This window comes from Pisolithus orientalis, assembly GCF_024613125.1.
Source record: "Pisolithus orientalis strain OTSU chromosome Unknown F5J12scaffold_3, whole genome shotgun sequence".
Lineage (NCBI taxonomy): Eukaryota > Fungi > Basidiomycota > Agaricomycetes > Boletales > Pisolithaceae > Pisolithus > Pisolithus orientalis.
In genome coordinates, this window is record NW_026260784.1 from 1,718,720 (window position 1) to 1,731,574 (window position 12,855).

A 12,855-nucleotide genomic window follows, 5' to 3' on the forward strand; every position below is an offset into this window, starting at 1 on the left:
AGTGTTTATCGAAGGTGAGTTACGCACTTATCATCCAGAGATTCAGAGAGTGCAAGCTTCGATGTCTGGAGGGTTGGAAAACGTCAGTTCCAGTCGGCCAATAGTACAGCGTGTGGTAAGGAAACCCTGGATTACAAGCGACAGACCCTTTTTTGGGTTTAAAGGAGCATTTGTCGCTGGCCATAACAATATCATGATGCACATTTGATGCACATTTCATAAGTTGCGGTGGAGAGCCATGAGGCGAAAGGGCCTGCATGTTACGGCTACACACACACGCCAGTATAACCGCTCATGTCACCATACGCCCATATTCGGAAACATCGGATATGTCGAACACCAAATGGCAAAAGTCTCGCTTGCTGTATAGGCCAACCTGCAACACTACCCAGAGGGATGGCAAACTTGGAAAATACGAGAAGCGACACCCAGCGGTACAGATAACAGGTCGAAAGTGCGAACAAAAGGAACAGATCGAAAGATGAGAGGGTCACTTCCGGTACCTTTATAGATCTACAAGTACGGCCAAAGCACAGCTACATGTACACGTACATATATGTACATGATCCACACAGTAAACGAACAACCAATCAAAAGACATCCTATACCCAGTAGTCTCATTCCTCCGCGCCCCCGATGGCCAACCAACCACAGGACCTCATAGAACGGTGGATTTGAGAAGGCATACGCAACACCGTCTCCTTGTGGAGCTCATTCGCAGTGCAGTTCTCGGAACAAAGCACGAACCTACCCAGCCCACCCTCTCGCCCCGTGTACAGACACACCGTCGGCGGGCGGCTTTGCAGTGAAATAGTAGAGAGTTCCGGTGGACGTGTCAATCAGAGTGTATAGGTCGTCTCTGTTCAGCTTCTTAACTTCATCATATTGGGTCTTGTCTCCCTCCCGGATATCCCCCTCCCCTGCATGCTCGGCAAGCACGGAACCACTGGTCGTGTAGGCAAGACGAGGCCGCACTAACCACGCACGGTAGAGGTAGTGCGAAGCTTCTTCAACCTTTAAGGCGCCTTTGACTCCGATGAGGAACGGCTGCGTGAAAAGAATACGTCCAGAAATCGAATAGGCGATCATGAACGGGCCGAGAATGAGAAGTATGGTGGCCCAGCCGAAGAGAATGACAGCGAGAATTGCCGCCGCAGGGCTAAGGGAAAGCTTGATCGTGCACGAGCTCCCAGTGCACGATTCCGAAGAGTCCACGCTTACATTACCTGTCTCTCGGGAGAGTTTACTCCACAGCCACGGAATCCACTGCACGGCGAAGGCATAGAAGCCTGGAATACCAAATACAGCTATTTTGGCGACCAGTTGACGGAAGCCGGAATCCGTCGTCTGAACACCGACCTCTGGAAAATCCTTCCACCTGATGGATGCAGCTCGGCAGCCATCGAGAACCAGCGCCCCCTTGTCTGTTACTCCAGCAACCTGAACCTCTGGTTCGATGTCCCAGAACTGCGCTTTGTACTGATCATCGTCAGCATACCAACAAGATGTCGATGGGATTTCGTGGGGGAACATGGAAAGCATTCGTTCTGCTATACGGTACTCGTCGTTAATCATCGAAAGCCGGGCTAGTGCATGTAGATCGCTTTCAGGAGGGAAAGGTATGATTCGGTGCTCAAAGAAGGCCATCAGAGCGTACACCTTCTCAGCTTCATAGGAAAGGTTGTCTATTCCTTTCGACGCCCGAGATTGCGCTCTCGGCGGAGGCTTCTCCGGGTCTTGCGAGGAAGTCCCTCGACGCCAAATCACGGCCTTCAAGAAGGTCAGATGTTCCAACTGAAACATGCGATCCATGCCAGCGCAAACGTTGACAACTGCAGCCTCCTCGCTATCGTGCCCATAAGCAAAACCAGCGAGTTCACGGAGAGTGATCATCGTCACTGGACCCTTAGGTCCGACCATATATCGCAACTCCTTACTCAACAAGATCTCCGGCAGTGTCCACACGCGGTCACTCCAGTTACTCCAGGCTCTCCCGCTTTGAGCATTCGTGGGATCATCTGATTTGGGAAGGGCGACGAGGGTGAATTCGGCACCGCGGTAAATGTCTGCCAACTGATAAACATCCAGATGCTTCTCCTCGTCCGTGGTACCCATGCACTCGAGATCCAACCAATAAGCCTTCATTTCGCACTGCGAGGCAGCCGAACGGATCGATGCGATGAATTCATCCTCTCCTCTCCCAGATTCCAATATGTCGCTCTGGCGATAGGTGACGGCGAAATAATGATGGTGAGCTATCTTGTCATGATCATCGCAGACCTCCCAAACATCATCGCGAAGAATGACGAGTCGAGAAGGGTAAAAGCTGTGAGCCGTGCTCTCTGGAGTAGAAGTAATGACAGGCGTCGTGGGAAGGGGGTCATCTTCGCGCTTTTGACGAGGACGTAAGAGGCGGGTGATGCTATTTGCCATGGAAACAGCTCTGGAGGGCGTACGCCTGCGATGCTCCCCAGCCTTCTTGAAGACAGAATGCTCTTTCTGTGACCGAGCTGCCCATAAGTGGCCCCAATAATACATGAGATAAGGCGGATATTCTGTTACGTTGACGCCTCCTCCCATACCTCCCTTCGGTAGACCATCGAGCGGCCAGAAGAGCAAATGAATGGAGCAGATGAGGAATCTAAACGGCCAAAGCAGCACGAAGACTATCACGTTTATTGGCGAGCAATCCTTCGGGCGGAAGAGCGAGACGACAAGCTTGGGGATCCTCCGAGTCTGATCAGTGATCCTGACCTCCTTTACGTCTGTTCCAGAGACCGGTTTCACCGCTTGGACGACAAGCTCCGCACATTGTCCAGTATCAGGGTCCATGTATCTCTGTTGGGTCTTATGTGACCGCTTCTTCAGGCTGATATCATCACGACAATTGGCTTCAGACACAAAGGGGAGGGGCATGTTGTCCTGGGTGTGACAGTATTAGTTTAAGAATTGATATCAGGAGCATATACAAGCGCACCGAAACTGACAGAGGCCGGTGGAAGGGGGGAAAACGATCTGGACGGTTTGCACAGTTTCACAGCATCTTATATCTATGCGTTTGCCGCTACTCGCCTAACATGAGACACGTTGCCGCTGGCCAGCTGATCACGCAGGTATTAAGGTGCGCGTCTGTAGAATGACAGGTGGGTCGTGATTTCCATACTCGATCTCGAATGAACACCTGAGAAGGCCAGAATTTCAGAGAACCTAAACCGAAAAGTGCGGATGCAAGAGACCAAAAATTTGACGCTCATCTCACCTTCACGCGTGGAACGTAATCGCCGTGACAAAAAGACGCCTGGCCAGGCTTGCGCTACCCTTGAGCCATCCACATACTAAAACATATTTAGCAGACACCATCACTTGCGACGGGTCCTCTTGCGAATAACCTGAACCACGCTTGCAGCAGGGCAGTGGGAAATTGTTTATCGCAGCATGCACTTATCATTCAAAAAGCGCAAGCTTCGATGTCTGGAGAATTGCAAAACTGCAGTTGCAATCAGCCGATAGTACGGCGCGTGATAAGAAAAACGATGGACCAGCAGAAATGCTTTTTAGTTTGCATAAAACAGCACTTCTCGTTGCCCATAACCATGCGGACATTCCATAAGTTCCTGTGGAGAATGAACGTTTTCCATGAGGCGATCGTTCTGCATAATTACGGCTACTCACGCGCCATCGGTATAGCCGCTCATTTTATGTATGTGCCGATGTTTGGAAACATTGGACAGGGTTCGAGTACCGAACGGCAAGGGACACGCTGTATAAACTGAGCTGCGTTACAAGTCAGATGGATGTTCAGTCTTGGAAAATACGAGCCGTGACACCAAGGTTGATTATCCTGAGGTTGAATAATTTCACGAAGTGGGAATCTGTATGAGTGCGCTAAAGATAAGGACCTGTAGAACCGATAAGGATAAATGATCAGCTTGCCAACCGTATTTCATTTAAGATCATCACGCGCATCCTCCAGCTTCCATTCCATTTACTTGTCCAGCGCTTGTGTCTGACTCATCTTCGACCCTTGCGGTCCCACTGGGGCCGAATACTTCCACCCTTTACGAACGTAAACTCTTCTTCTGTCATGTAGAGCGCTCAGTATGTGTACCAGTTCACATAGGAAGTAACGCAACTGGCTTTGGCGTACTCTGAAAATGGCATGAATGAATGGAACTTGCGACTACAAGGCCATCCTAATTTGTGACCTTAAAGCATGCAGGGACAATAAGGTTAGGGCGGCTGTCCATGGTATACATAAGTAACAGTGAGTGTGATGTTGAAGAGAGCTAAGACCCTGAGTTCTCTTGCCTTGTGGTATTTCACATCTGCAGTCCTTGTTTGTCACATTCCGAGTCGGACTAGTGAGAGAGTTGTCAAGAATTCCGCTATCGGGCCTCAACATGTTGGAAAACAATTCTTTTTGCCATCGTGATACGGATCATTAGTCCCCTCGGCACTATTAGTGCACCTTTCGGGAACGACTTACCTCTCATTTCGGTACGTGGGCGCCGAATTGTAATTCATTCCGTTAGTAGGGTGTAGGGTGGCGAGGACCCATCGAATCATTGATAGAACCCTGCACAATATATGTAAGTACCTTCCGAATCTCAAAAAATCTATCCTCCCCAAGAGGTGTGCATTCGGAGAATTCCGAACACCAACCCCACTTCGGGCGTCCTGCCAACTGGTGTCTGGGGTCTTGTTTTTATTCCCTTTTGGGCGAAATCGAGGCTACTGCAGCGATTTCACTCGACTTCGTCCTAGCACATTCAATTTAGCATTTATCTGCTCTGCGCCTCGGTAAAGGGATCAAATATACTATATACTCTATCATTCTATACACTTAGTTTCTTTTCAATTGCAGTTATTATTGAGATATGAGGAATTCAATGATCTGTATGATATGTCCAAATCGGGATGGAAATAGCCCCTGATACAGTCAACACATACATTCACTCCTTGTCTGCTCTCTTTCTCAACTCATTCCTTCATTCCTCCACTGAGGATATTGCTATTGCATGGACACACTTGCCATTTATCCCTGACATTGCTCTGACATGTTAGAATGTTACCTGATTCCATACCAAACCTAGATAATCCTGCTCGGAGCTCTGAGTCCCAGAATTCTCAAACCCAGTTATACCCAGCAACTAATACTACCCTATCATGGCACCAATCGCACACAGGCCCTGAACTGTATTCTGATTATTGTAGCCTATCTGCACCAGCTGCATTATCACCTGTTATGCTGCGCTCACATTGTTCCCTCTTACAGACACTTACATAACTCATTCGTGCTCCATCTCACCTCTCGAGGCATTCCCTTTACCCACAAGCCACTGTCTACGCAGTTGAACTTGTGTTCTGTACATTTCCCCTTTTCTATTTCCTTTTATGATAGACCCCTGTCTACCCTGCATTGTACCATAGCTGGGCATTGTGCCCATTCCCCCTTCCTTCCGTGATCCACTGGTGGACCCTGATCCATGCAGTCATGTGACTATGTTCACCCTGGGTGAATACTCCACCTCTGACTCATACATGGTTAAACCCTCTTGTCTGTGCAGGTTTAATCCCTTGTTTAACCCTGTTCCCTTCTGTCCACAGCAGGGTTGCCCTTGCACCCTCTGCCTTAGGGAACTGGTGAGCGATTAACCTTGTATTCGAATGTTTGACATGCAGTACTGTACATACATATATAAACCCACATGTATCATACCAGTCCCTCATTCGAAATCTACTTTGCAACCACCCTTAGCTCTGCATGCTGTACCAACAAGGACTTGCCAGTATGACTTCGGTTGGCCAAGACTAGTGTCCCACCACTAGTGAAGTTAAATTATGCATCACTTCTTGTGCAGTCATGTGCTTGTACTTCATTGTACTCGATTTGTGATGCAGTACGAGTCGTCGGCATAACAGAAGATTTCAAATCACCTGGATTACCTTTGGATACCTGTGGTCTGGAATCCTTGCTAGGCAAAATAGCCTGCAAAATGACCACCTCCCACCACTCCAACAGGAACCACTGGTTTAATATCAGTGAGCTAGCCCCTAAACCTAGGCACTAACCTTCCACTTCATCAACATGTCTTTGAACTGCCAAGAAGAAGGAAGTAAGAGGCCTCCATCAGCAGCCTCTTCATTCAAACCTCCCATACCTTCTCGTAAAGGAAAAGAAGTCCTCCAAGCGAGGCCACTTATTCGACACCCTTCGGTGCAAACTCCAAACCCACGTATAGGTCTTGAAGACCCACCTGTAAGGCCCCAACTTGGGCAAGTGGCAGAATCGACCTCACTAGTAAACTTTACTTCTTATCATGAACCCAGGTCTTTGAGCCTGGATATCAAAACCCAAGCAGGGACAGCCGGACCAGCAGACCCCTCTATCTCATCTTCATCGACAGACATATATCTTCCTACTGCTTCAGCCGACCAGATGGCAGAAGAACTCGCCCACCAAACCTCTGGACTAAACCTCCAGGACCCCTTCACCAGACAGAGTAGGGTAACTCCTGAAATGGCTGCCAAATTCTACAAATCACTCTTTAACCAAGGTGTGGTAAGGCCTAAGGGCCCCTCCCAAGGTTCTGAGGAGAGAGCAAAGGAACATGACTCTAAGGGAGGGGGACTGAAAGAAATCAGCCTGAACAAACCCTTCTCATATACCGGAGCGCACCAGGACTTCTCTGCCTGGTTAAGTAGTGTCAAACTCTATCTTGTGACCAACAACCATACCTACTATGAGGATCAGTCCAAGATCACATTTACCCTCTCCTATATGGGGAGTGGCTTGGCCCGTGCCTTTGCTGAAGCCTACATCAATGAAAACACAACTGCTCTTGGAGACCTCAAGATCTTCAATGGTTGGGATGAGTTTGTTGCAAAATTAAAAGAAACCTTCCAAGTAGGGGATGCCAAAGCTACTGCGCTAATCTACCTATTGGTGATCTGCCAAGGGGACCGCTCCCTTGATGAGTACATCACAGATTTCCGCAACTGCCTCAATAAAGCTGGAATATCCACCCATGACACTACTGCCACAGTGTTCTTTGGAAAAGGCCTTAACGAGGAGATCAACAAGTGGATCCTCATGTCAGGCCCCAAACCTGATACCATTCAAGATTGGATCCAGCAAGCAACCATGGCGCACACAGCAATGGCAACACTTAAGGTCTTCACCAGGAAGGCTTCCTTCCAAGACCGATCCTACTTATGGAAGCAAGAACAGCAAGGTTCTCACAGATCAAAATCCTCTTCATCTCTGAAACTTCTGTACTGAGACCCTTACACCATGGATGTTGATTGGAAATCGAAGGTCTGATCACAGAGCAAAGCTCTTACTTGTTATGGATGCGGTAAGACAGGGCACCTCAAGTCTAAGTGCCCCTTGTCTGCAACAAGCAGTAAGTCTTCCTCGGCCCAGAAGTTCTGTACTCACATCCTGGCAATGCTTGAGGAGTTCGACAAGAATTCCAAAGAGGAGGAAGATTCAGAACCTGTCAACCACTACTGTGGGAAGAACGATGAACCCACAGATGACAGGGGACCAAAAGGAAACCTGGATTTTTGAAAGGCTCCACTGGTGTAGCATCAGGAAGAGAGCCTATCATATCCCAAAAGATAGAGGTTAAGTTAGAGACCGAGAAAGTGTATGATTATGAACAAGATATGTCAATCACTTCTATCGCTGGTTTCGCTTACCTCGTCGATCATCAAAATGCTACCGTCTGAACCATTTTGGACTTGGGCACAGAAACAAATATCATCAACCCCACCATAGTTGTGAAATACGACATCCTGACTCGAAAGATCGCAAGACCATGGGAGTCTAGGAGCTACAAAGGCAGAACAGGAGACTGGGTAACCCATATTGCTTCCTTCAGAGCCAAGATCTGGGGAAAAACTATGCACATCCATGTGTATGTCCTCAAGCTCAGAAATTGGGAATCCCTCCTTCTCAGAATGCCTTGGCTCAAGGAACACAACCCCATAATCAGCTGGACTTCAAGAAAGCTGATCGGTTGGGGAGAACTTGACCATGGCCTTGACAAGAAAAACCGAGTCCACAGAACTGACTTTGCGTGGACCATCAAGATAAACTGCACTTCTATTTCTACGAAACTTGAGGCTTCACACATACAAGCAGAAGTTGAGTTACCTCCGGAATATCGGGACTTCTTGGTAGTCTTCTCCAAAGAAGAAATCCCTCTTCCACCCCACAGAGGTTTCCTCAACCATGAAATCTGCCTGAAGCCTGGCTTTCAGCTGAAGAAGGGAGCCATCTATCCGCTTTCACTAGATGAACTCAAAGGTCTTGATGAGTTCATTGAAGAGAACCTCAAGTGTGGAAAGATTCACCCCTCCAAGTCTTTGCAAGCTGCCCCCATGTTCTTTGTAGGAAAGAAGGACAGAAAGAGGAGACTCATCCAAGATTACCGGTATCTAAACTCTCACACTGTTATTGACTCTTACCCCCTTCCCAATGTCAAATCCCTCCTTGATGAACTTGCCAACTTGCAATACTTCGCAAAGTTTGATGTCCATTGGGGATTTATGAATATCAGGGTGAAGGAGGGTGATGAGTGGAAAGGGGCTTTCATCACCCCTAGAGGACTCTTCGAGCTGACCATGATGTTCTTTGGACAGTGCAACTCACTGCTGACGTTCCAGAGATACATGGATCACACGTTTGGAGAACTCAAAAATGAGAGAAAGGCCATCATCTTCATGGATGATGTCACAATCCACTCAAAAACAAAAGAAGGACTATGTGTCACAGTCCGATGATTTCTCAAGATCACCTCAAAAGAACACTTATGTCTCAAACTCAAGAAGTGTACCTTCGAAGCTGAAGAAATAGAGTTTCCAGGGTTTGTGATCTGTCAGGGTCAATATGAACCATTGGAGATCAAAATTGAAGCTATCAAAACCTGGCCCACTCCAGCAACCCTTAAAGAACTCTGTTCCTTCCTCAGCTTCTGTGACTTCTACTGACAGATCATTTCCAGCTTCTCACAAACTGCCTGACCACTACATGATCTGTCCAAGAAAGGTGCAAAATGGACTTGGGGACCTGAACAGGCTCTCACCTTCAAGGATCTGAAGAAGGCCCTCTCATCTAAACCCATCCTTTGTCTTCTGGACCTCCAGAAGCCTTTCGTACTCCACACTGATGCCTCAAAACTCGGCACTGGCGCTGTCCTGTCACAAGCTGATGACTCGGGTGTTATGCCCAAGTGTGGTGACTTCTTCAAATGGAATAGGCACAAAGCGTGCGAGATGGGAGACTATGGGCCGAACTTATCGTAACCCCTATGGCTGAGTTATTGCTGAAGTCCAACAAGGGTTCTGTCTTCTGGTGAATCCCTAAGGTTGTCTGCACGGAGATAGAACAAGGACGAAAGCAAAGGAATGAGCTCAGTTGCAAGCTATCAAAAAACTGCAGATACAGGACGAAGTACGTAGGTTTAAATACCCCTAAGTACGAGTACTGTAGCAGTCGCATACGATGTGTTGTGACGCGTATCCACAGCAGTCAACAAGTTCATCAATGAAACAAGAAAGAGTCATACGGTGTCAGCGACAGACGAAAGGAGGCTATACCGGCTGTGCAATCAATGCGCAGCGAGGAGCCAGACACCAGATCTAAAGTATGACACACGGACAACAAAACAGAGTCAGGGCAAGTCAACGGACCATAAAGGAAACAAGTTGTCCATCAAAGAGGTGCAGCAGCACTGCCCTGAGAAAGCAGTGCGGTCTCAACAGGTGTTGGAAACACCTGTGCCACGGGAGATCCGCTCGTGCCTTCGAGCATACGAGCCCCTAGGACGGCAACAACCACCAGAGACATGACGAGGCACGTGATACATGTGACCTTGAAAAGACAAAAAAGGAAACCCCCTTGGACGAAGCATAACATCACCCCCCCTCTAAGGTCCTCAGACCCTTGAGGATGGGTCGGAACCCAGGTTGGCAGGGCGAGTGGAAAGGGGTCAGCGAGTAGTATAGATGCGGGAACGCGTCTGACTGGCAATGGGCGACTGAGGTGATGGAGATGGTGGTTCCTCGAAGGCCGGAGTAAAGCGGGAGCCACGTCCGTTGCGACACGACCAATGTCCCAAGTAATGACACTGGTAGCATGCATGTTGATAGAGTATGTGTTCTGCGGGAATGGGAGTCTGTCCTCCGAGGTAGAACCTAAGCTGATCTGCAGGGACGGGGACAAAGGGAGTCGAAGGGAGAGGATTGGTGGAGTGGATGGCATTATGATAGTTCTTGTGAATGCCACTCCAGGACGCGTCCTGCAACAGCACCTCCCACGACGAATTGTGAGTACCTGTACCCAGGCGAGCACCGACCTCTTTAAAAAGTTCACCAGAGTTGACAAACCCTAGCTCCACAGCGTGCCACCGCTTTTCCTTCTCTTGATCCGTAAGGTCTTCCTTTCGAATCTTATCCTGATAAGCCAATGGTTCCTCTTGCTTCGGGACAATGCGATCAAGGATCCGAGATCCCGGTGGCGCCAGGAACTCTCCGATCTGCTGGTTATGTAAGTGATGGTATGCCCCACCAGTTATCACTTCGGTGAGAGTAGTGGAAGCTTCCACCAGCATGTCGATCATTATAACCTCCAACAAAGGGGCTGTTCCGGACAACTTCCGCATTCTAATTTTGGACACTACCCCGTTAATTACGTCTGACGCTCGGTAGATTTGAGACAGCATCCCAAAATATTCAACCTGTTCTGGTGAGCACCTGTTAATGTTGTCCCCATCGTGGAAGACGTCAAGTGCCCTAACAATGTCCAGGTAGTCACTTGCTGAGACTGGTAATCGGTGCTGGTCAAGCCTGGCAGAGGCTGCAGTGGTGAGCAGGTCGAGGGCGCCACGTTGTGCCACGTCTGAGTAGGTGGTGTAGGCGGTGTGTAAGTTGGAAGGTTCGGTAACATTGGAGGTACCAGCAGGGGTTGTTGTACTATCAGGGTCATCGTCAGCCCACGCCTTACCCTTTCCCTTGTGGTTACTGTCCTCTCTGAGGGGGACTCTGGCCTTCGGGACTGGGACGCGCTTGATGGAGATCCCCGGTAGTGGGCACAACCTGCTTGAGCGGGGGAGACCAGACGATACCAAGCGGGGTCGAGAGACGGGCGAGGAGAGCCTGGAGATATAAAAGCCAGTGGGGGAGGATGGGGGAGAGGTTGGTGCATAGGCAGCGACGGGGGGAATGAGCCCATTGTCATCGGCGTGATAAACGGATTCTGAGGGATAAGGGAGGTCAGAGTAGTCATTCTCGGTGTTGACAGAGTGGGGGGAGTCCATTTAGTTTTTGAGATGGCGAGCGAGTTTGTACTGGTCGAGTGCCTCTGTCGCATGTTCTTTTATATGTTCCTCAGGTTCCCACGTATTGGACGAATGAGGGAACCCTTTCCACTTGATGAGGTACCACCTTTTGCCTCGGCAGCCATCTGTTTTGTGATTAATTATTGACTCGACCTCCCACTCTACCTCATCATCTACCAACTCTGGTAAAGGTGCTGCAGGCGCAGCTCCATATACCTCGTTTTCGACAAATGGGAAGATCTGAGAAGCATGAAACACTGGATGGACCTTCCATGTTGGTGGAAGATCCAATTGGAAGGTGATGGGTGAAACAACTTGAGTCACCTTGAATGGCCCGAGATGTCGGGGAGCAATTTTATTGCACTGGTTTTTGATGTGCAGGTGACTTGTATCCAGGAGAACCAGATCTCCGATGTTCAGCACAACATAACTCCCTTTTGAGCATGACTTCATCACTTCTTGAGCCCTTTTGTGGGCTAACACTGCAACATCTCGACTTGCTGCCAATCGTTCTAGCCTCTCATCAACCAATGGAACCGGGGTGATCCAGACTTCAGGGTAGGGCGAGGGATCATATCCGAGAACGAGCGAGAATGGAGTCATTTGATGGACCGAATGGACCCAGGAGTTGTGAGTGAACTCAGCGGAAGGCAACTTACTACTCCAAGAGTTCAGAAACTCTGAGCAATACAACCTTAGGTACCCTTCCACTTCTTGGTTTACCCGTTTGCTTTCTCCGTTGGTCTGGGGATGGTATCTGGTTGACATCTTTGTTTTGACCCCTATTGCCTTGTAGAGCTCCTTCGTAAAGGAGGACGCAAATTGGGGTCCTTGATCAGATATTACCGATTCTGGAATTCCAAACCGGGCATAAAGAACCGATGGAACAATTTGGTGAGTCCAACGGAATCAATAGTCTTGTGGCACAGCATGAACATTGCTGCTTTCATTAGACCTTGATTGATGACTGTGAGAATGGAATCGAACTTTTCATCTCCAGAAACAGGGAGATCCGTGATGAGATCCATCAAGATTTGTTGGAAGGGGAGAAGAGTTTTTGGTGTTTCGTGAGGAACAGTTGGCGGCATGGGCGGGTGCGTGATGACCTTTGTAGTCTGGCAAGAGGGACATCCAGCGATGTACTTCTTTATGTCCTTTCCCATTCCTTCCCACCAAACTTCCCTCCTCATTTTGGCGAACATTGCTTTCTGCCCTGGGTGTCCTGCCGACTCGTGGTCATGATAGGTCTTCATGCAATGGCAGCAATGTTCTGGGGGAATATACAACCTAGTTGTTCTGAATCTTTTTGTTCCATCCTGTGCTACCGAGATGTTCTCGAGGGGCTCTGGTCCTGTCAAGTCTTTTGATGAGTCATTCTTGATGCGCTTGTACAGGTCCGTGGAGATAGCATAGATCCCTTTTGCTCCTTTGGTGATTTCCTCAGTAGGGCGAGCATTAGGTATCCGACTCCTCTTTGACAGATCCTCAGATGGGCGGGAGTATGGTTTAG

General features: G+C 48.8%; 1 protein-coding gene across 1 annotated transcript; it reads right to left on the minus strand.

Annotated features, from left to right (window-relative positions):
• Positions 1-747: 747 nt before the first annotated feature.
• Positions 748-3,183, minus strand: F5J12DRAFT_910326 (uncharacterized protein; the record flags this gene model as incomplete). The annotated part of the gene is made up of 3 exons (XM_051749022.1): positions 3,073-3,183; positions 2,978-3,015; positions 748-2,922 (listed from the first exon to the last, which is right to left on the minus strand). Exons 1-3 carry the CDS (start codon positions 3,077-3,079, stop codon positions 748-750), a joined length of 2,220 nt encoding a protein of 739 aa, XP_051604429.1. The 5' UTR covers positions 3,080-3,183.
• Positions 3,184-12,855: the final 9,672 nt, after the last annotated feature.